General features: G+C 46.5%; 5 protein-coding genes across 7 annotated transcripts; 3 read left to right on the top strand and 2 right to left on the bottom strand.

The window, feature by feature from the left end:
- Positions 1-6,249: 6,249 nt before the first annotated feature.
- Positions 6,250-14,944, bottom strand: LOC6598209 (cytoplasmic dynein 1 light intermediate chain 1). 3 transcript variants are annotated; one of them, XM_026990335.1, is made up of 8 exons: positions 14,803-14,944; positions 14,299-14,497; positions 8,101-8,291; positions 7,632-8,032; positions 7,337-7,566; positions 7,143-7,254; positions 6,660-6,854; positions 6,250-6,586 (listed from the first exon to the last, which is right to left on the bottom strand). In XM_026990335.1, the coding sequence occupies exons 2-8, from the start codon at positions 14,394-14,396 to the stop codon at positions 6,314-6,316; spliced, it is 1,500 nt and encodes a 499-aa protein (XP_026846136.1). In that variant the 5' UTR covers positions 14,397-14,497; positions 14,803-14,944; the 3' UTR covers positions 6,250-6,313. The 3 variants fall into 3 exon arrangements, with proteins under 3 accessions (XP_026846136.1, XP_002023334.1, XP_026846137.1); XM_002023298.2 differs by having other exon boundaries at positions 14,299-14,494; XM_026990336.1 differs by having other exon boundaries at positions 14,839-14,944.
- LOC6598210 (armadillo repeat-containing protein 2) lies at positions 9,608-13,039 on the top strand. The gene is made up of 7 exons (XM_026990333.1): positions 9,608-10,356; positions 10,426-10,621; positions 10,682-10,819; positions 10,882-11,501; positions 11,560-11,740; positions 11,816-12,046; positions 12,107-13,039. The coding sequence occupies exons 1-7, from the start codon at positions 9,833-9,835 to the stop codon at positions 12,926-12,928; spliced, it is 2,712 nt and encodes a 903-aa protein (XP_026846134.1). The 5' UTR covers positions 9,608-9,832; the 3' UTR covers positions 12,929-13,039.
- A 455-nt stretch (positions 14,945-15,399) lies between the features above and the next one.
- Positions 15,400-16,059, top strand: LOC6598211. Its single transcript, XM_026990436.1, has 2 exons — positions 15,400-15,489; positions 15,638-16,059. The coding sequence occupies exons 1-2, from the start codon at positions 15,417-15,419 to the stop codon at positions 16,027-16,029; spliced, it is 465 nt and encodes a 154-aa protein (XP_026846237.1). The 5' UTR covers positions 15,400-15,416; the 3' UTR covers positions 16,030-16,059.
- A 693-nt stretch (positions 16,060-16,752) lies between these two features.
- LOC6598212 lies at positions 16,753-17,513 on the top strand. Its single transcript, XM_026990486.1, has 2 exons — positions 16,753-16,798; positions 16,943-17,513. Exons 1-2 carry the CDS (start codon positions 16,788-16,790, stop codon positions 17,277-17,279), a joined length of 348 nt encoding a protein of 115 aa, XP_026846287.1. The 5' UTR covers positions 16,753-16,787; the 3' UTR covers positions 17,280-17,513.
- Positions 17,514-18,550: 1,037 nt separating this feature from the next.
- LOC6598213 lies at positions 18,551-21,276 on the bottom strand. Its single transcript, XM_002023302.2, has 4 exons — positions 20,888-21,276; positions 20,740-20,775; positions 18,869-20,435; positions 18,551-18,793 (listed from the first exon to the last, which is right to left on the bottom strand). Exons 1-4 carry the CDS (start codon positions 21,041-21,043, stop codon positions 18,585-18,587), a joined length of 1,968 nt encoding a protein of 655 aa, XP_002023338.2. The 5' UTR covers positions 21,044-21,276; the 3' UTR covers positions 18,551-18,584.
- Positions 21,277-21,678: the final 402 nt, after the last annotated feature.

Genomic DNA, 21,678 nt, shown 5'->3' with positions numbered 1-21,678 from the left:
ATAAAATCAAATGTGGTGCCAGGAGCCAGCCAGCCAGCCAGCCAGCCTCAAAGGATGGCAGCACAGAAGAACAGCAGGACACACTAATGATTTGGTTTTCTTGTGCTTGGACTGTATAAAGTTATTGCCAGCAGTGTTCTCCCCCAAATGCACATGACACTCTTTGACCACAGACAGAATTTCATTTATCTATTCTCAAGACACCCGCACCAGCACCCGCACCCGCACCCCTCCCTCGCTCGCTCGCTCGCTAGCCTTTTCTGTGTAAAATTTCAATTGTTTCTTTGCTGCTTGTCCGAGAGAGCCATTTGCCCGTTGGCCGACAAAAATTGTCAATTAAAGCCATTAAGGCCAACGGCAATTAGTTGGCTGCCCATTATGTGGAAACTCATTCCGGATGCCCGTACTCGTATTTGTATTCTACGAGTATTTTCATTTTTACTTCACTTAAAACCGAAACTATCTGAATGGCATCTGCAAAGATCTTGGGGAAGAACCCACATTTCTCTTTGCCTTAAAAAGAGAAGAATGAAAGAAAAGGAAGTCGCTGTGGAGTTGGGGTATCCCAGTATGGTTTGGGTTTCTCTGAAGGTATGAGCGAAAGAATTTACGAATAGAATACAGAAAACCAACAAATTTAAGTGGGGTTTTTTATATTTTTTGAAAACAATAGGGTATTGACTTGAATAAATATATTTCGATTATATCCATCAGTTCAATTTGAATTAAGGTTTTTGATATTACAATTTATTGCCAGGCTTACAGATACGCTAAGCCATCCGATGGATCCATGGCTGCTTTATTTTTTTTGTTCTGGATTCATTTTAACTTTTGGTTTTTCTTTCGCCATTTGAGATTGATAAATTCCATTTTTATATTTTGTTCTCCCTTGCCATCTTTCTGTGTCGTTATTTGTTTCCGCTTGTTTGCTTTTTCCTTTTTTATTTGTCTATTCGGTTCCACATCAGAAAGTTGTTTTGACGGCACCCGCAAGGCCGCAAGCTGTCAAAAGTTTTACACTCGCTCCCCACTTCCTTCCACAGACCAGATCCCACTCATAGAGATTCCATTTACACAACCCATCAAATGCCAATTCCAATTAGGCTGTCATTATAGAAATGAAACTGGGTACGGAAAAACTTGTTCGTGTGTGGCAAAATCTGGCTGGAGCTTGCATTAGAATATTACTATAATGTCTTGTGATATTCTCGCCTTTATGTTGTTTATTAGCCGCAAATTGTTGATTAATTTGTTAACAAACTGATTGAATAATGGGAATAGCATGAGTTCTTTGAGGCCAAAGTAAAAAAACTCTAGTCATCAAATCTTCTAGGTTCATAAATAATTCATGAATGTGGCTCTTCTTGTTCCAGTACTTTTCCGGTTTTTATGGATATTTATTATTTATTTTTCGCTCTCTGTCCTGCTGCTGCGGAAAATTAATGCAAATTCAATTAGTTCGATTAATTTCCAAAAGAGAAACCATCTGAATTCTCGGGGATACCTAATTAATATTAGATTTGTGTCCGACAGAACTGGCGGCAACGAAAAAGAATCTTAATTACATTGCATGAAATTTGATTTGCTGTAACATAAATACATATTTTTACCATTTTTCTGCTGCGGCTGTCTGTGTGCGCATAAACTATTTTCCAATTAAATTCATTGTCTATCAAAATCAAAGCATGAAAAAAGCCTAATTTAATTTCCATAAAAAATGCAAATCAAATTAAATGAACACAATAAAAAATAAAAGTAAAGTAGAAGAAACCAAATATGAATAAAATTAAATAAATCTTAAATATTTAAAACCAGACGACGAGGAACGTTGTGAGTTGCTGCTGCGACCGCAACTCTACATTTATACCGATACTTAGTCAGTATGGCTCTCCTCCGGCAGACGGCGTTAACATTGAATGACAAAGAGTGCGTGCGAGAGAGACAGAAACGTGTCGGAACGTGTCGGGAGCGTAGCTTAATGATCCGATCTTGAGCTACCAGTGATATCACGAAGCGTTCATAGGGACTGACAAACATGTCTCAATCGACCCGGCTATTGATGCTGATCAAGAATATATGTATATATATATATATTGAGTATCGGGTATAAGAAGTAATTTTTGTTGTATAAATAAAATAAATTTAATACATCTCTAAAAATTTAAAAAAAAACTTTTTGGTCGTCGTCCGATATCTTACTCACATCATGGCGAGCGTGCAAAGCGAGTGCACCCCTGCGTATCTTCCCTTAGTATCTGCCCCTTAGTATCTTAAAAAATAATTAAGTATTATTCGATTCGATTTTAATATAGTGGTCTTCCCTATGTCATCTAAATGATGCAGTTATCCCATTCGGATAAAAAACTTGCCAGATCGGCTTATTAGAGGTAGAAATTCAAAGGTTTTATTTAATATTTTATCCCCTAGATTAAATGCGCTCAAAGTAAGTCGCAGCTTCCGTCTGAATGTATATTTAATTTTAAAATAAAGTTGCACACAATCCCCGACAACGTTTGGCACTACAGAATCAATCAAAATCCAGAGGAAAAATCTCATAAGATGGTGGTATAAGGATACATGCAACGCTTGAGGCAGTGCCAGCTGCTGCTGCAGCAGCTACGTGCAAAGGAAGGCAGCCAGGCAGGCACATCAAAATCAAAAAGGGAATCAAACTCAATGTCAATATATTGTGAGCCAAATCGAGGCTGGCAGAAAAGGCGCTAAGTCAGTGCGGGCCCTGCTGGCTCTGGGTCTGGCAATAAGCGAAATGAGCACGTGCAAAAGGACATGGACGGGGAGTGGCTGAAGCAAACTTGGCAAACTGTCGCCTGGCTCAAAGCAAACGGGCTAAAACAATAAGTATCAAACGGGTGGCGCAAGCTGACAAAAAGCAGCGGCTGAGGTAGACTGGCGTCATCATTTATCACGCGCGCACTCCCAAACCCACGCACACACACAACGCACCCTGACACACAGAGAGAAAGGTCAAGCAAAGTGTTATCCTTGGAAGGAAGAGAGCCAGCTGTTCCTCTCAGACTTTCGGACAGCCTCACAGCGGGAGAGAGGGAGTGGTAGATATCCAGAGGCGTGAGTGTGATAGAGAATATAGGAAACGTTTGGGAAAATCACTATCGAAATGAAAATATCAATGATATGTGAAATGTTTTATGTACGTACATACATACGAGTATATTTTCTTCGGTCTGTGGCTCCTGCTCCTGCTCCCATTTAGTGCGATTATCATCTGAGAAGCGGCTCATCATTAATAAAAGTCCCAGATATCAATGATACAATTGAAGGCTGCCCTTTCCTTTCCAACCCAAACAACCAAGTTTCTATAAATATTTCCTTCGATTTTCGCGGGTTACATTCGATTCGGCCAGTCAGTCGTTTTGATCAAGTGAGTAAAACCAATTATTATGCATATGTTTTGGACATGAGTCAATAAAAGTGAATGAATCAAATGAAGAAAATACTAAACTTGATATTACAAAAAAAAATCGTTGTGATCAATTGAATAAAACAAGCAATGTAATTGGAGCAGCTGTAGTTAAGGCTTGGCCAATTATAAGGATACAATTTTAATGGATTTGTATTTATGGAAACTGGTTTTACTATAGAATACTGAATATTTGGCACACAAAAAAGTAACTAAAAATTGTATTTGTTTTACTCAAATATTACTCAAATAATAAAAAGTTCATTTTTTAGAAACCACATATTAAATCACATATAGATGTGATATTTAAAAAATAATAATAATTAAAATCGCGCTTGATTGACCCAGAACAACAGACATTATGAAAAGAGGGAAAGTCTTCAAATCTTAGGAATATTTTGAACGAACTGAATTTAAAATACAAAAATTTATTCGCTCACATTTAAATAAAATGAAGACACAATGTTTGAATGTTGTGAACATGGTAAATATATCAGTCAATCCCTTTACTTTACGCTCATCCCTTTTGCATTCAAAATATTTTTTATTTACAAAGAGAATTACCACGCTCTTCCCAGTTTGAATTATTATGCATAATAAAGAAAAACTATTGCAAGATTTATATTAATTTGTTTGTGTTTGGAAAATTTTATTTATATTATTTTAGTTTTTTATTGCATTATTCTTAACGCAGTTATGATGCCTAGCTGTTTTTTTTAACGAATTTACACAATTTGTCGTTTAGTTCATGTACCATGTTTACTTGTAGATAGCCAAAGACTCGTGCTGGATGTGGGATTCTCTTGGATGTCGAATGCCATTTAATTTGTTTAAATAATTAGCTTGTACAGTAATTTTATCTCGCTTTCGCTTTTCATATAGTATATAATGTTATACAATATATTTTTTATTTAATTATTTTTTTATTTATACATAAAAATAGTTTCTGTAGCACAAATCTTGTTATTTTTTGTTGTTGTTTTTTTTTGTGGTTGTTGTTTCTGACTACACACGGCATAGAGCGAGATGCCAAGAGATGCCCTAAGAGGATCGAAACGGGAGAAAAGATACGACGTATACTCAGTACATTTTCTATATGGCAAAGAATAAAACGAAACTTTTGCCAAACAAAATAACAATAAACTTGAAAACTGGGTAATCGAAATTTGGAACACATCCCTAGGCATCTCGATCTATTAACTTGATTTTATCTTGCTGAACTTTGAATGTGAACACAGAGCTTGAACGGAATTTGATTGAAGAAACATATCTGATCGATTCAGTATCGCCTTAGATGCGAGCGCTTAAAATTCTTCGTTAAAACATATCTTAAAAGTGTATGTCTCTTTGCATTTTTTGACCGAAACGGCCTTGAATCTAAAATAAAATGAAGGGTTTAGGTTTAAAATTAATTACAGAGGAGATAAACGAAACTAATGAAGGGTATATAGGCAGGTAGCTGATCATTTACATACAGGCCTGTGTGGTATTCTAGTTTCACATCGATTCGTATAAATAGTTTTTGTTTGTTTGCATAAACGTTGCCTTACGATTTAATGAAAGCAAAATACACTCATTCTTGTGTTGTGTAAACAATGTTATAAACTGTTTTCCTTGCGGATTTACGGGTTATCGAAAGGAAACTAATACAATTACAGTGTCTGTATGGTGTGAACAAGCGAGTGTGTGTGTGTGTGTGTGTAAGTGTAATTAATTAATATAATTAAAAAATACATACAAGCTATCGAGCTACAGTTAGGCGCGTGTGTGTGTCTGTGCAGGCCCCTACTATCACGATTTCTCTGGGGGCTCTTGCACTTTTAGAATCTCTCATTGTTCCACACTCTTTCTCGTCGTTTCAGTAATTACATTTTACAGCATTTAAATAAGTTATTATACAAACGTGTGTGGACCCGCGAAAAAAAAAACGTATTACTTATTTGATTTGTATTATTACTCGTATTCGTTCATCATTAACATCATCTTTCCCCGCTCTGGACCCCGCTCTTATCCCATGCGCTGGCCCAAATGGATCCGCGAGCGAAGGGATCTTTATGCCGCGCAGACAATATTCCTTAAAATATAGCATACATTTTCTCTAAGCCGAACCATTAAGTGCCAAATATTTTCCGTATTGTATATCTCTCTCTATTTTTGTTTCATTTCCTATCGAACGTTTTTGAGTATGAGTCGCAGGAGGCTCGTAAGAAAACCCCATTTCAGAGTTCCTGATGGAAAGCCCGAAATTGGTCATGAAACTCATCAAATGAGTTCCTCGAAAGTTTAAAGAGTTTATGGTGCTTCATTATGAGCATAGTTTTCAGTGGTTTTGATCATTTGATGGGAATGGAATCGAGGCCTGGGGTTCGCATCTATTGACTGTCGCTTCCCTTAAATGATTTTCGTTTTTTTTTTTTAATATGCTTGGATTCTCGTTCTCATTTGTTAAAAATTAATTGAGAGCTACTCTTTTGAGCGATTGATAAAAGTCCGCACTTTAATCAAATGATTCTTGCAGAATTGATATCCATAACTTGTTAAAATACTAATTGAAAGGAACCCGAATTTAAAACATACAAGAATTTAGATTTGTATCATTTCTAAGGTGTAAAACACAATGATCAAAACCCCTCTGCACAACTATTTGGCCATTGAATGATCCAAGAAGCTGTTGTCCTCTTATTTTGCTCCCCAGCATATCTTTCTCCCTTATTTTACGAGCCTCTCTGCATTCCACTTTGTTTTTCTTAAAGATGTCTTATAATGTTGTTCTGGTTCTGCTGTTGTTGTTGCTGTTGTTGTTGTTGTTGTTGTTGTTGTTGTTGTAGTTGCTGCCGCTGTGGTAGCTGCTGCTGCTGCTATGGGCGGGTTGTTTCAACACTCACTCTGTGACAGATCAATCTCCTTCTTAACGCTGCGCGACAGCCGATCCAGCTCAGCGGCCGCATCTGAGCGTACCGCCAACTTCTCGGGCGTCATGAGGCTGTCGGTGCCATTGGAGGTGCGCGTTGTGCCTGTGGGTGTGCCGGCGCCCGGTGGACCTCCACCGCCACCCGGGCTGCCCGACTTTTTGTGTAGCAGTGAGTTGAAGAAATTGGCCAGGACACCCTCGCCACCGGGCGTGGCTGGCGTCAGTTTGGGATCAATCTGCAAGACAAAACGATTACAAAAATGACTTCTTTTTCACTGGGATTTTATTCGTAATAAAATGTTAGAGCACCTTCTTGGGTGAGCTCTGGCCGGTGCTGCCGGGTGTGCGTGGCACACTCTTATTGCCACCGACACCACCCCCACCCTGCGAACGCAACGGTGACTCCCCGCGATCCTGTCCAGCCTGCTTGAGTATCTCCTGTTGGCGGGCCAAAAAGGTCTGTTCGTCCTCCGTTTGCACTTCCACCTCGCGATTGGACACCGCCTTAAGAAACATAATAATAATAGCAGTTGCAATAATCAGTGGGGTATATGGCTGTGTGAAGAATGAGGCTATCCGATTGCTTGATGGGATCTTGGTTAGTACTAATTTTATTTTTATGACGAACTAAATTAAATCACAGCATTAACAAATAATTTTCGAATGAATTTCAAACTTGACTGTTCACAGATTTAGTCTGGGGTTTTTCGGGATATGCTTCTTGGGTGACTTGAGATGCGCTGTAAGCAGGGCAACCGATCGAAATGGGGGTAGAGGGGACAATCTACAAACCTTTCGTGTGGGCGGAGCCTTGATGACATCTGAATAGGGACTTTCGGCCTTGATCCCATGCATATTCTCATACAAAATACTAATCTTCTTCAGGCTATCCCAGCCAGCCGGACTGCAAAAAAAAAAAAACAAAAAGGAAAAACCGAAATTTTAGAAAGCAAATTGGAATTCCTTTTTTTAGGGTAAACACGCACATGAGTACCGCATCCTTTTCAACGACTAGCGCTGGCGTACGGAATGGTAGGCCATAAATTCGATGCGTTAGATATTTGTAGAGGAGATCACAGTTTTTATCTTCTTTGACGCTTGTATAGAAGAGCGAGGCGCCAGTTCGTAGGCAAAAGCCACGTATCCATTGCTGGATAAAATCGAAATGCTCATCCCGGTACTCGTACTCCTTCTCTAATGTGGTCATGTAGTCCGTCTAAGACAAGAATTGTATTTGTATTATTCAGATGCAACCAGAGATTGGGAGAATCTTGGGGCTACCTTTGTGACCACAACGACTATATCGAGACCCAGATTTGTAATTAGTGCGTCCTCTGTCAGCGGCAACAGATCATCCTCATCGATCGAATTGTTGCGCATGGTGCGTTTGACGGGTGAGCCAGGATCGAGATCATCGCCGACCTCGCAATAGCTCTGCCACGTCGTGGCCAATCGCTGGCGTGCCATCTCCTTATCTTTAGCCTCCAGTGGCAGGCTCTCGATATGCTGGCCCAGGACTTTGATCCAATGATTGAGCTGCTCCAGCCAGCCCCAAGGCTGGGTCATCGACACTGTGAGGATGACGAGTGTGTGTGCATAGTTCGTTTCGTTGAGCGCGAAGTGTAGCAGATTTGTGTGTCCTGGATCACCATCCAGGACCCAAACACCTAAACGCGTCATGTCTGCAAATAGAATAGAATAATAAAGAAATAGTAGAATTCTTTATTTTATCGGCATGCATTCTACCCACCGTCTCTGTACTCGTCTTTGACATCAATGTAGGCATACTCCAGGCCGGATCCCTTTTTGGGATCCTCCACACCCTGGAGTTTGGCAATGAGGGTCGTCTTGCCGGTGGCATTGTCGCCTAATACTAGTACAGATTTGTTTGCTGGAAGTTTTGTGCTGCCCTGTGTTTGTACTTCATTCAATATTGCCGACCTGCAACGATTACAGATAGGAGAACAAATTTATATATCATAAGCATTCAAATGATTTGCCATATATAATCTCGTTTGTATATAACGATCCAAGAACAGACCAATCTATAGCTAGAAGACTCTTCTTTATAAATATACATTTTCTTTTTTGGACTCAATCTTCTGTCAGCTGTCCCACAAAAAAACTTTGCTATGATCCACTCGACAATTCATATAATGATCAAGAATTCACACACTTTTTACGGACTGCTACCAATACCCGGAACTGGTTCAACTTTCCACTGCCTGGGAGGGGGGCTAGGGCACACGAACATGGTAGCAAATGCGAGCTAACAATCGTAAATTCAGGTCAGTTCCATCATTCATCAGCATTTCCCTATTTTTGCAAGGCATTCCACCATCCACCAGCCACCATCCACCATGCGCCATCAAGTTAATTGGTTCCCCTCGAACCATATTCAAATCTACATTTACTGCCCCCTTGCCCCATGGCCCCGCCATCGTGCTCAATTCCATTTCTTATTGTTGAGCGCTTGGGGGAGAGGCGGGTGGCTTCAATATTTGATATGGTTTGGCATGCGATTTTCAAACGTCGTAGCTTTTGCCAGCAATTCAATTAAAGCAATTAAATATTTTTCAATTGACGTGAAATACTTGTGGTATTTCCTTCCGACTGACAGCCGCGACTGGACTAGACTGCCTAGACATGCAAATTGACCTCGGCCGACGAGACCGCCCGTCCGGCTCTAGTTCTGACTCTGTGCTCGGCTTCCGCGATTAGTGGCCGACAGCCAACTAGCCAGAAATATCGATTGCAAGCTGGTAAGCTCCCGCTTTTCCAGCTCTATTCAATTGTATTTTTGGTGTTCCTTCATTTGCCTATGTATGTGTGTGGCACCACAGTGGTGCAAGTTGTATTTTAAAATGAAATTAGTACCAAAGATAATGCTCAAAAGTCCTAGATCAAATTACATGTCGTGTGCATGATGAGGAGCACATTGATGATGCTCGACGCGGGACTGGTAATCGGTATTGGTACTGGTGTGGCTTGGTTCCACAAATGTAATTTTTAGACCATTCATTTTAATTCTCTTTCTTCTTTCGTATACCCTGCTATTCAAAGAAAGTCCCTACATATTTCCATTAATTTTCTCCTTCCCACTGTGCCGCAACTCCTGGTAATAGTAAACGAAACTTTTAACGTTCCAACATTTGTTGGCGGGTGGCGTGGCGTTTGGTTCTCCGGTTAGTGTGGGGTCTTGCTCCCCCCCTAGCCCGGTGGCTCGCTTCACACTTGACAGTCATGCCGACCCAAGTTCGGGTTCGGGCCGGGTGCACGGAGCCGGGTGGTGGAGTGGGGCATGGGCCGCCGGTTGGCATGGTGCACGAAAGGGCCCAAACGAAAAATACATTTTTCCAGGCATTTATCGCCGTTTTGAGTACACTTAAGACTGTTGGCCGTGCCAGTTGAGCGCGTGTGTTGTTGGCTGATGTCCAGCCGCTGAGGATTCCCATCGAATTGGAAAACCACAAAATAGTCGCATGGAGCAGGAAGCAGGCAGAAGCTCCAAGATGAGTGTGCTGCTGAAGCGACGCTCGCGCAGCGAAACGCGTCCCAAAGACGTTGCAGATAAATCCAAGCAGCAATCGCAGCAGCAATCGAAGCAGCTGGAGAAACACCAGGAGAAGCATGAGCTGCAGGAGAGACCACAAGAGAGTCGTGGCAAGCCGCATTCCAGTGAACAGAGTCTCAACAGATTGGGAATGTCCCATCATCAACACCAGTCCACCACCTTCTCGATTGCGGGCGGTATGGGCAGACGCAAAACCTCTGCGGAGCTGATCTGCGAGGCCAAGCTTTTTCTTGGCGAAACGGTAGCCGGTGTCGGTGGAGGAGGAGGAGCAGGAGGAGGAGGAGGAGGTGCTGCTGGTGGCGCCGCCTTGCAAATTATGGCCACGGGAGGGGCACGTCTGGTCAGCACTCGACGTCCGATCACACCGCGCGAACCAGGTCGAGTGCTCTACGGAAAGGTGGCCCTGGCCGGACGTCCACCCAGCGCATTTTCGTAAGTGGCCGCACGGACCGTTAACGAATGTTAAAGGCTATTATTCAACTCTTGGGGTATCCATTACAGCATGCGGTATCTACAGAATGAGAAGCCAACGCCACGACAACTTCCCGCACTCTCTGGCACGGGGCCGACTACCCCGATGCCCACACGGAACGGGGCACTGCTCGGCCAGTCCACCACAGAGACGCTGATTGAGCTGCTGAAGCAGCATAGCGGCCTAAAGGAGTGCACCAATGAGACAGTCCAGCATATAAACGCAGTAAGTGGAAGGAGATCCATCTCCAGGACTCCATACATCTATCATTCATGTCTGCTTTAGATCTTGCAGGAGCTGTACACCCGCGTGAGAAAGCAGGAGCGCAACTTTAAGCGGGGCTTCATCTTGGGCGGGCTCTATGGCCTCGTGGAGTGCACATCACCGCGTGTTCTCCTGGCTGTGGCTCGAGTGGTGCTAGCTGTAAGTAGTCCATTCTTTTGGTCATCCGTTTCCCACTCGAGCATCCTCCTCTCCCTCTCCAGCTTCGGGTGACGGGCAGCAATTTGACGGGCGCCTGCAAACTCATCTTCAAGGTGGCCCGGCATGAGCAGAATGATGCCTTGTTCCATGACCATGATGTGCTGGAGCTGCTGATCGACGGCCTGGGCCATGCCTCACCGCTCGACGAGCCCGAAGCTTGCATCTATGCTTATGGCTGTATACGTTTCCTCACCGCCAGCAGTGCCCAGGACCGGGATGATGCTCTCAATCGTAATTGGATTGGTTTGGGCGAGGCCATAAAGGCTCCTCTTCCTGCTCCCGTTTCCGCTACGCTTGCTGCAATGCCTGCGGCAGTGTTGTGTCCGCGCAAACTGACGGGACAGCAGACATTGGTGGCACGTCTGGCCCGCCATGGCGCCGTGGAGCTGATGATCCTCCATCTGCAGATGCTCAATGAGGCGGGGGCCACCAAACGATTGACCGGACCACCGCTGCATACGCTCTACCAGCTGTCGGCGGCGATGCGTGCCCTGGCGGATGTCTCCCAACAGCAGCAGCGGCTTCAGTTGCAGCTGCAGCTAGCGTGTCCGCATCTGATCCGGGCCGCAGAGGTGTCCATGGGGGAGCTGGAGGTCCAGGCCAATGTTGTGCGGACTCTAAGGTAGCGGTAGTCAATGACTATGGTTGTCGCAGGACTTAATCTCTTCCTTCTTTTGCAGCGTGCTCTCTGAGGACTCTGACTGCTGTGAGACCTTGCATAACTATGCCGCCAGAATTGGCCTGCTGCTGGGTCCCTCCTGCTCGAGTGCGGGCGCAAGTGAACGTCTTCTGGCCGTTCTCAGTCGCCTGGGCTATATGCTGGGCAATATCCTGGCCAAGCACGAGTCTGCCAGAACCCAGGTGCGCAGCCACTCCATGTGATCTACAATCAGTAAGACATATATTTAATAATGGATTCCCTTCCCTTCTTCATAGTACTTCCACAACGATGTGGCCATGGAGTATCTGCTGAATGTGCTGGAGCAGCTGGGCGAACGCTCGCCGAGCAGTGTGGCCCTCCTGGATGCCCAGATCAAGCTGATTCGCGTGGTGGCCAACATGAGCGTGAATCCCGAGGTGGGCGCCGGCCTTGGCAATGTCCGTTGCTTGGGTTCGGTGCTGCTGAAGCTTCTCAGCCACACAAGCGCCTCGCTGCTGCAGAAGAAGGTAAGCCATCATCTGCATTCCGGTCAGTCCGATCTTCGCTCATGCTCTCGTTTTTTGCAGTCTGCGGAGCAGCAGGAGCTGCTGCACGCCACACTGGGTGCTCTGCACAATCTGTGCTTCTATCAGGATAAACAGACGCCAGACAGCATTGCCGCCCCGGCCGCCGGTTCCCTTCAGAGTCTAATCGATGAGCTGTCCGCGTCGCTGGCCGAAGTGTTGGCCAAATGCCAGACGGCCGCCACCAAGGTGGAGCTGGTCCGGGTGCTGGGAAATCTCACGCGTAACGAGCGGGCCCGTCGCTGCTTCTGTGCGGCCGGCGGACTGCCGCTGATGGTACAGCAGTTGACCCGTCAGGCGGCCGGGCAGGACTACGAGCTGCGCACCTGCGCCATCGGTGTTTTGGTCAATCTGCTGGGCGATGGTGAGCAGCGGGCTCCTTTCCTGCAGCTGCGCGGCGCCGAGCTGCTGTCGCTGCTGCTCCGTGGATCGCTGGAGCAGGAAGACTGGTTCCTCGCCAACATCGTGTGCCAGGCCCTATGGAATCTCCTCATCGACGGCCAGTGTGCGGCCACTCTGTGTCGGAGCGGCTGCATTCTGGACGAGGTGAGCGACCTGCTGGCCGACTATCTCGACGAAGATCGCCTCAACGCTGGCGATGACGATGACGAGCAGGCCGGCGACGATGAGCACGAGCTGGAAACGCAGACGGAGACGGAAAAGGAGACGGACGCAGATCACGATGCCCTGTGGGAGGACTTTGCTCTGGTGGCCACCGATCTGCTGGAACGTATCCAGAACAACTTCGATAGGCAGCAGCAGCCGCAATCGGTTGTGCGCACCGACAACGATGACGATGGCGATGTATTCATCGAGGAAATGTAGGAAATGCTCCGATAACGATGACGATGGCCATGTATTCATCGAGGAAATGACCCCCGCCACGCACCACAGTCTCTGGTATTTCTAATCCATCAATATCTTTAATAGCAACATAATCCGAAGCCAATAAAACAAATTTGAAAAAACACTAAGCAACAAAGGTTGATTAATTGTTAAAAAACGAAAAGAAATATTTAATCGAAATTCAAGTATAAACCATTTAAAGGGATAAAGTCAGAAAAACTTAAGTGATCCTTAAATATTTGCATAATTAAACGGATATCAATGAGCAGACAAGTTCATAGTTAATCCCAAAATTCCCCAGTAATGCCGTTCCCAATTTCTACCAAAACCTATAACAAGGAATTCCCTTTCAAAGAATTCTTCTAGCCAACATTGTACATTGTACAGGGCGTAAAATGGTGTCGGTATCGGCATTGGAATATTCCAAGCAAACCGTAAACAATGCATATGGAATTCCCATTCTCAGGAGTGTTCCATTTCTTGTGACGACCAGTGTAACCCAAAGCCCCAGACGACGCACGCACACACACATACATATTTGAGCGATGACAGCATCATCGCACACACACACACACACACACATCTTCAGGCCAAGTTTGTCCGAATTCCAATTGGAATCAGTATTGATAGGCAACACGCACTAAGCTGGGCTTCACTGTGCTTGTGTGTGCTAGTGAGAGCGTATGCGTCTTAGACAGAAAAAACAACAACAAAATTGATAAAGCGAAAAAGGTAACCGCTGCCAGCGTCGCTGTAGCAGCCGCTGCCTAAGTGAATCATCCATCCCCACATTGTTTCTCTCTTTGGCCGTCTCCCTCTCTGTCACCCGTAGCTGCCTGTCACTCTCTCTCTCTCTCTGTTTCGCCCTCTCTGCCATTTACTTGACGCATTTTATTTAATAATTATTGCGCTTAAATATTTGCCACAAGCAACAAATCGTTGGGGAAAACGTTGCCAACCCACTTTTGAGGTTAACTAGAAAAAGGCAGTAGGCAGTAGGCAAAGAGACTAAAAAAAGAACGAAAGAAAGAAAGAACGGAACGGAACGAAAGAGGAAAATGACAACATGCATAGCAATCAGCTGGTCGGTCGGCCACTCACTCGAGTGCGACAGAGTAAGCGCGGGAGGGGTGGGGTGGGGTTGGCCGGGGTAGAGGGCGGCTGGCCTTGTGGGTGTGCCGGCAAGGGACAGTTAACAGTTAGCACAAATCTACTGCAAACGTCAGCTAAAGAAAGCTGAAAACTTATCAGGGGAGAGAGTAGTGGCGAGAGAGGAACAAACGCGAGAGAGAGGGACAGGGAAAAAATCTACTATCCAACAATTAGAGTTTAGTTTTTTGTGCACTTACCACAGATTCTCCTTTTCCGCGGCGGCATCCTTCTTCTTTGTCGTAAAGGATGATGTCAGCGCATTGCTGCCAGTTTGTGTGCCGCTTTCCAAAGCCATTCTTTTTGTTGCTGTTGTTTCTGCGGCCGTTTCTGGTGCGCTCACTTCCTGGTCCGATTTCAATTCCGATTTGAATTCAAATTCCAAACGAGATGCAACTGCTGCGGAGAAATGAAACAGTTGGAAAACAAACACACAAACGGCAAGGGGTTTCGGGCAGATTGCAAGGTGTCACTGTGCAGTCGACGTCGCAGTCAGCGTCAACGAATGATTATGTCTATTTAAATATTTCATTTGTTTATGCACCGCCTGGGCACTACTATCCGTCTGTCTGCCTGCCTCTTCACTTCTTTCCTCACTTTTGTGTGTTACGACGCACAGCTGCTGCTACTTCTGCTGCTGTTGCTGCTAACCAATTTGCAAATTTGTGTCTGTTTCTCTTTTGGGGCAATTTTTTTGTACGTACGCAGCGCTTCCTTGGCAGTTTCTTTGCTTTGCTTACTCTCCACAAACTCTCCCAGCTGCACTGGCACTTTTCTGTCGTTTCGGGCTGAATCTTGCTTATTGTTTGGTTAAAAAAAAAATAACAATAATATATGTTCAGAAGTGGGGGCGACACAATAATGAATTTTTTCGCTATGATATATTGTACGACGAACGAGGCACAGTGTGTACACATACAGTACGGCAAGTGTTGTCCTACACGCAAAAACATCGAAAAACACTTGCACAGGGTTGCTTTGACTTAGTGATGAGCTGATATGTGAGACAGTGGTGCGCGTATCGCAAAGAATTTCAAACATAGTTTTAAGTAAATTGGCTACAGCGAAATCGTGGTGCACGCTCAACAAAATAACTTAAGGCTGATGTGGTGTCTCACTCTTGCACATGCTCTGACAGTGGAACACAAAACTGATCAAATCGAAGTACTATATTCTAATCGATAGTTGGTGGCCATATCAATGGCAATAGAAAAGGAAACCATCGATTACAATGGAAAGCTGCCACCTTTTAACTGGACAATAATTTTAGTAAATTACCAATTATCGTGGCCGACAAAACTTTAAACAATAGGGAACAATGAAATATATTAGCATATGCCTGGCTGTGATATTCCTTTTTAGTTGCAGCTTCCTCTTCGGCAAGATCCATGGTGAGTCCTCTGGCCAAGTTTGTGCTCTGTTCAAGTCTTTTGTCATCTGTTTTCATTTGTGTGCGTGTGGGTTGCAAGGCCTTTGTTTACGTGTGTGCGCTGTGGTTTCTGCTGCAATTTCACTTTTTTTTATTTTCTGCCACTGCAGGACTTCTGCGTCGCTGTTACCAGTGCCGCTCCCGCGGCGATCTGGGAAGCTGTAAGGACCCCTTCAATTTCAACGCCACCGACGTGGACCACGAGCCCGGCCTGGCTGCCATACCCTGCGCCAGCGGCTGGTGCGGAAAGGTAATCGAGGGCGGCGGCACCTACGCCATCGACGACTACGACCTTGCCATCCAGCGCATGTGCGTCCAGCGCGGCCCCGACGACAACATGGACCGCTGCGCCGACACCATCTACAACTACAAGAAGGTCTACATGTGCTTCTGCCAGGGTGATCTCTGCAACAAGGGCCACAGCTGGACGCAGCCCTCAGGCCGACTGGTGCTCCTGTTCCCTCTTTTGGCAGTCCTTGTGCCGGTCTGTCGTCTACTCTGATGCACTTAATTAGCCTTAAGCCTAGGGAAATAAACGTATTTTTTTACTACTTTATTATGAAATGAGAAAACTTGCCTTTATCTTGATTTTCTGTGGGTTTTTTGGTATCTTTGAACAATCCTACATCATCCCAGCCCAGCAACATCTACTGGTCCGATGCGGAGCCTCGTCTCATCGAGGTCGCCCGCCTGGGTGGCAGCAGTCGGCGCGTGCTCTTGTGAAAGGGACGGGGGTGGAGAAGCCGCGTTCCCTGGTCCTCGAGACGCATCGCAGGTACATGTACATGGACAGAGTCGCCTTGGACTCCATAAGCCGCGCCACGCGGTTTCCCTGTATCAGGACTACGCGTGCTGGAGCGACTGAAACACCGAGGACATTGAGCGGGTGCACAAGACGATGGGCGAGAGCCGCAACTTGGTCCATTCGGGCATGACGTACATCACTTCGCTGCTGCTGCCACCTGTGCCTGGCCCTGTGGCATGACCTGTGCCTGCCCCACCCACTACCAGCTGGCCAAGGACGGGGTCTCCTGCAAGAACTACATCATCTTCAGCCAGAGGAACAGCTTCGGCCGACTGCTGCCGAACACGACAGACTGCCCGAATGTGCCGCTGCCAGTGTCCATAAAAAATATCCGCGCCGTGGACTACGATCCGATCTCACATTACATTTACTTGGTAAAGAGGATTAATATCCCTAACCCTTTTTGTTTTTTCAGATCGAAGGCAGGAGTCACAGCATCAAGCGTTCTCTGGCAAATGGCACAAAGGTGAGCCTCTTGGCCAACTCCGGACAGCCGTTCGACATTGCAATCGACATCATTGGGCAGCTGCTCTTCTGGACCTGCTCCTACTCCAACAGCATTAACGTGACCATCCGCACAATTGTGTTCCTAAAACGTTGCCTCTTTTAGCTTCCTGGGTGAATCCATAGGCGTCAACGATACCGGGGACTCGGAAAAGCCTCGCAACATTGCCGCCTTGGGGAGATTTGTGTACTGGCTGGACGACAAGACCGGACTGAAGCGGATCACTGTCAACGAAGAGCGTCGAAGAAGCGGAAGTGCGGCACAGTCGTCCAAATTGTTTCCACAACTGCATAGCCAGAGGGGAGGGTGTGGCACGCAGTACTCACGACGTCTGCTCGTGCCCCAAGCATCTGATGCTGCTGGTGGACAAGGAGAGCTACGGCGTGTGTCCGGCCTTTGGGCCAGATTTCACGTGCACGTCCCCAGTGACGGAGAATGGTGACAGTGCTCCGGCGAGTGCTTCGCCAAGGCTCTGATCTGCGATGCTACCACCTGTGACAACTGTGAAAATGTCCACGATGAGGCCGACTGCTGCAAGCGGCCTCCTGGCCTGCCGGATATTGCCTTTGAGGTGCAACGGTACCAAGCTACGGTACGGAGGAAGTGAAAAGACTCTGGACGAGTGTGCCAGGTTACCACTAACACAATGCCTTCGACAAGGACCCCAGGTCCGAAGGCGACAGCAGTTTAAGGCGCGGGTTTGTCCTCAACGAACGAAGGACAAGCTGCTCAGCACGGAAGAAGTCAAGCCAGATGGCAACGCTGAAACGCATTCTACATTTGATCTGGCGTTTATGGTGTCTGAAAAGATCAAGGGTTATTATTATATGTGCAGTAAATCGACAAATTTGTACTTCCCTTTTTCCAGGTATTTGTCATTCGCATCGCTGGACCTAGCAAACCTTCCGCAAGAGCCGCTCTGGTGGAACATCATCGAACAAATGGATCGAACATCAACAGCCGCCATCGCTGCCTACAACATCTTTATAAATCCGCATGTAACAGCCGGACTGTACTCTAGAAAATTGCAGGGAAGTAAAACTTTGAATAACGAGATATTCTACGGTTCTAAAGAGCCGACTAAGCGGGCTATAATATAGAGAGCATCCTCTTGAAGTTCATTAGGCTGGCTAATGAATTAGGCTTTTAATAATGAATTTACTTCCTTCAGCTCCAATGGGGCTGCGCGCGTACGATGTAGGTCGACACAAAACCCCATTTACATGACGCATTAAACGTCATCATTTATGGCACAAGCACATGCCCTGCCCTCAATCATCCATATCAAATTTTGCAACAAAGAAATGCCATTGGTTTTATCATCAAAAACAATCCTCCGCTGCTCACACAGTATTTATTATTATTAAAGTCATCTCTTCTCCGCGTATGCACATTCATGCACATATATACAATTTTTTTCTTTAGGTATGTGTGAAAATGTAGCTCGAAATAAACATTTACAATAAAATATTTAAAAAATACCCGTAAAACACACTGTAGAGGAAGCAAGCGGTCACAGACGCCACTGCCATGCAACACTAAACAAAAACAGCAAAGGGAAACGCATCGCAGATGCACTAAAACGTGAGAGCCAGGGATCGCATCTCCCGGGATCTGGCATTGCGGACAAAGCTTGGTTTTTTCTCCCTTTTTAGTTTTAAAAACTAGTGGGGGTGGTGGGAGGGGGGGGGGAGGGTATGGGAAGGTGCTGGAAGGATGGATAAAAAAAAAAGAATAAATTTTAAAGTTAAACGGTCGGGACACCGGCTGCCTTTTTGGTAGTGCTGGCGGAGGTGCTGCTGCTGCCGTGGATCGACAGCAGACTCTCACGCATCTCGCGACAGCAGGGGGGGCAGCGTTTCTTCTGGGACTGGGCCAGCAGCCGGCCCTTTGTGGGCTGGTGGCAGTCTTTGTGGTAGACCCCGGCACACTGCTCGCAAACCCCATCGTCTTTACCTACAGAAAGGATTAAAAATATGGGTTCAAGAAGAGGTTCTCATTTCAATCGTTGGATCGATGGCTGGGACTCACCTACGAGACGCTTGCACTGGCGGCAATGCTGGCATTCTCCGCGACACTTGCGGCAATCCCACTGATTGCTGACGCTCTGACCAACAACAGTCTGCGAAGCCTCGGCAGCGGCCTTGTCCGGGCTCTTGCTCTTGCGGACGTCGGCCTTCTTGGCCTGCAGTCGCTTCTCCTTGGGCGAGAGCAGGAACTCCGGTTTGTTCTTCACCTTCTTTTGGCGCCCCATCGGTGTGTCCAGTGTGGCATTCAGCTGCTGGCCATAGTGAAAGTCAACGCCGCTGGCGTTCTGGACATTGCGACGCTTGCGCTTCGAGTGGCGCTGGCTGAGTTTCGTGATCACCTCGGGCGTGTACAGGCCAAAGATACGGAGGAATGTCTCCTGGCCGTACTCCTCGGGCAGGACACGGGTCTCGCGCGGCTCATCGCACCACTGAGCCGCCGAGGCGGAGAGACGCTGCTGCTCCTGCTGTAGCTCCTGGACGGTGGAGTCATCTGAAGATGCTGATGGCGAGCCGCCTGCCCCCGTTGACGGCTGTGCCTCTGGTGATGATTTACGTAGGTTTTTGCGTATCTTGGACGATTTGTTTGCCCCAGCGGCCGCTGCCGGGCTCTGCTTCTGCTTCGGCAGTGGTGGTGATGGCAGAGGCGGTGGCGTTGGTGGTGCCTTGACCGATTTTTCAGCGGCGGATGACGCAGTGTTTGGTACAGCTTTGGCAGCAGCTATCTGGGAACCCCTCCCCGCCTTCCGCTTTATATCAGTCTCTATGGTTGTCAGCTCCATGTTGTCCTCGTAGCAGAGGCGCGGCATCTGCTTGGTCTTCCTGGACCGCTTCAGCACCTGGCGCAGATTGCCGCGGCTCGCCTCCACCTGCTCAAAGCCCAGCTCAGCCTGCGCCGGATCCTGAACGTTAGCCTGATGAAACTCAATCGTAATGGGTGCTAATGGCGGCGGTGAGGTACTAGATATGCGCTTCCGCTTCATGGCAAACGAATCCTGCTGCTTTAGTGGTATCAAAAGCGAACGCTGAGACTTCTGCGTAGCAGCCATGCGCAGTGGCGGGGGCTCCACAACTGTCTTGATCACAGTGTCCGGCAGACAACGGAGCATCGGCGGCGGTACAGAAAGCTGAAGCTGCGTCTGCGTCTCCTCCGACGATTCCAGCTGCTCCTGCTGCTCACCGTCTCCATTTTCCAGCTCTATCTGTATGTTCGTCTCAGTCGGAACCAGCATAAGAGCGATATTATCATCGAGGTCGCTCAGATTCATGGGTGGGTTCTCGCCCTCCTGCGACAGGAGAAAATGCTTGCGGATGAGCGTCTCCTCGGTGTCGCGAGTACCCACATTGCTGGGAATGATTACATAGTCTTCGTTCGAAATTAAAGGCACTATCAGGGTGGAGACGTGCGCATTGGCCTCCTTCACATCGGTTTTGATGTTGCTCTCCTGCAGTTTCTTGAGGAAAGTGACGATATCCTCATCGAGGCGCAGCATTAGGTACTGGCACTCGGCATTGATCTCGTACATCTCCTCCTCCAGCTCGTCCAAGATGCGACGCATCGCCACGGGATCCTGTTATGCAAGAGCAACAGCAAGAGACCAGCATGATACCATAATTAAAATACAAAATTCGAATTCAAAACAAGGTTAACAGTTGAGAGGGGTGCGAGGGAGCGACGGGGCAAAGTGCGGGGCAAAGTGTTAATTATCTTTTCTTTTTTTTTTACAATTTTCGCAATCGTTGCCAGCCCTGGTTTTGCTGCACTGCCTCTGCTGCTGCCTTGTCACCACTTCACTTCACTCCCCTCTCCTCCCCTCCCTTCCACTGCTGCTGCTCCAAACCCCGAACGGAGCACGCGAAACTCTAGAAACTTACCGCATCCTCCTGCTGCGAGAACACCTCCGTGACCAGCTAGAAGGAGGGGAAAAATATGAAAATTTATTAAGAATCGACGCATCCCTCGCACGCGCTGCCTGCCACTGCTCCCGCAGCGACTGTGACTGGAGCTACAACTACTACTCACCGCATGCACCTTTATAAAATCACGCAGTGCCCGCTGGCAATAAACAATGTCATTCTTGAGATCCAGTGGCGGCAGGTACCACTTCTCCACGTAGTAGCGAAATTGGGCCATCTCCTTCGCGGTCAGGTCGCCATTTTTGTTGTCCTGGTTTTCCATGATTTTTGTGGCGAAGAATATCGCGAAACGAAAAACGACAAACGACGACAAAAATCCGACTCACTTGTGGGATTTCATTGGGGTATGAAGAGAAAGAACACTTAACAATAACCAGATGATCGGGTCGACGCGTGATGGTTGAACGGGGGCGGTGGATCTGAATCGGCTACCCAATAGCCCGGGCGGGGATTAAACAGCTGCTTAAAAGGTTTAAAGCTGCTCTCTATATAATAATTTATTTGTATTTACCGACGGTTCAAAAAATTGGAAAATTTGATAACATTCTGAGCACTAGGTGGATTTATCGATAGGATTAGAAAAATTTCCCAGCTCAGGAAAACTGGCCCAGAACGCATGCAACGCATGACAGGTAAAATCCAACACCTTTTTCTAACATACCATGAGGACGATTTTAAATTGCCTCGTCCTCATAGCATATTATATGCATTAACAAAGCTAGGTGGGGTTCGTACGAGCTTTGCAGTTTCCCTTGGCTGTTTTTGCCTGTTGTCCATACCCCTTTCTATAGCCCATTCAAAATTACGCTCTCCTGACACAGTTTTTCGTTGCATGTATGAGCAGGAGAGAACAGCTGTGTGACCGTCTCAGAAATATACCGTTTAATTTGTATAATA

The sequence above is a fragment of the Drosophila persimilis genome, unplaced genomic scaffold (genome assembly GCF_003286085.1).
Source record: "Drosophila persimilis strain 14011-0111.01,24,50 unplaced genomic scaffold, DperRS2 tig00000579-arrow-pilon, whole genome shotgun sequence".
NCBI classification, from domain to species: Eukaryota; Metazoa; Arthropoda; class Insecta; order Diptera; family Drosophilidae; genus Drosophila; species Drosophila persimilis.
The sequence above is the reverse complement of the archived record's forward strand: the minus strand, read 5'-3'. Positions and strand labels throughout refer to the sequence as shown.

Coding starts and splice junctions, on each gene's coding strand:
- LOC6598210 (XM_026990333.1), top strand. CDS start 9,833: ATGGAGCAGGAAGCAGGCAGAAGCTCCAAGATGAGTGTGCTGCTGAAG. Junction 10,622..10,681: donor CAGTCCAGCATATAAACGCA/GTAAGTGGAAGG, acceptor TGTCTGCTTTAG/ATCTTGCAGGAGCTGTACAC. Junction 10,820..10,881: donor TGGCTCGAGTGGTGCTAGCT/GTAAGTAGTCCA, acceptor CTCCCTCTCCAG/CTTCGGGTGACGGGCAGCAA.
- LOC6598209 (XM_026990335.1), bottom strand. CDS start 14,396: ATGGCTTTGGAAAGCGGCACACAAACTGGCAGCAATGCGCTGACATCA. Junction 8,033..8,100: donor CAAAGACGAGTACAGAGACG/GTGGGTAGAATG, acceptor TTCTATTTGCAG/ACATGACGCGTTTAGGTGTT. Junction 7,567..7,631: donor TAGTCGTTGTGGTCACAAAG/GTAGCCCCAAGA, acceptor TTCTTGTCTTAG/ACGGACTACATGACCACATT.
- LOC6598213 (XM_002023302.2), bottom strand. CDS start 21,043: ATGGAAAACCAGGACAACAAAAATGGCGACCTGACCGCGAAGGAGATG. Junction 20,436..20,739: donor TCTCGCAGCAGGAGGATGCG/GTAAGTTTCTAG, acceptor CTTGCATAACAG/GATCCCGTGGCGATGCGTCG. Junction 18,794..18,868: donor CCAGTGCAAGCGTCTCGTAG/GTGAGTCCCAGC, acceptor TCCTTTCTGTAG/GTAAAGACGATGGGGTTTGC.
- LOC6598211 (XM_026990436.1), top strand. CDS start 15,417: ATGAAATATATTAGCATATGCCTGGCTGTGATATTCCTTTTTAGTTGC. Junction 15,490..15,637: donor CCTCTTCGGCAAGATCCATG/GTGAGTCCTCTG, acceptor CTGCCACTGCAG/GACTTCTGCGTCGCTGTTAC.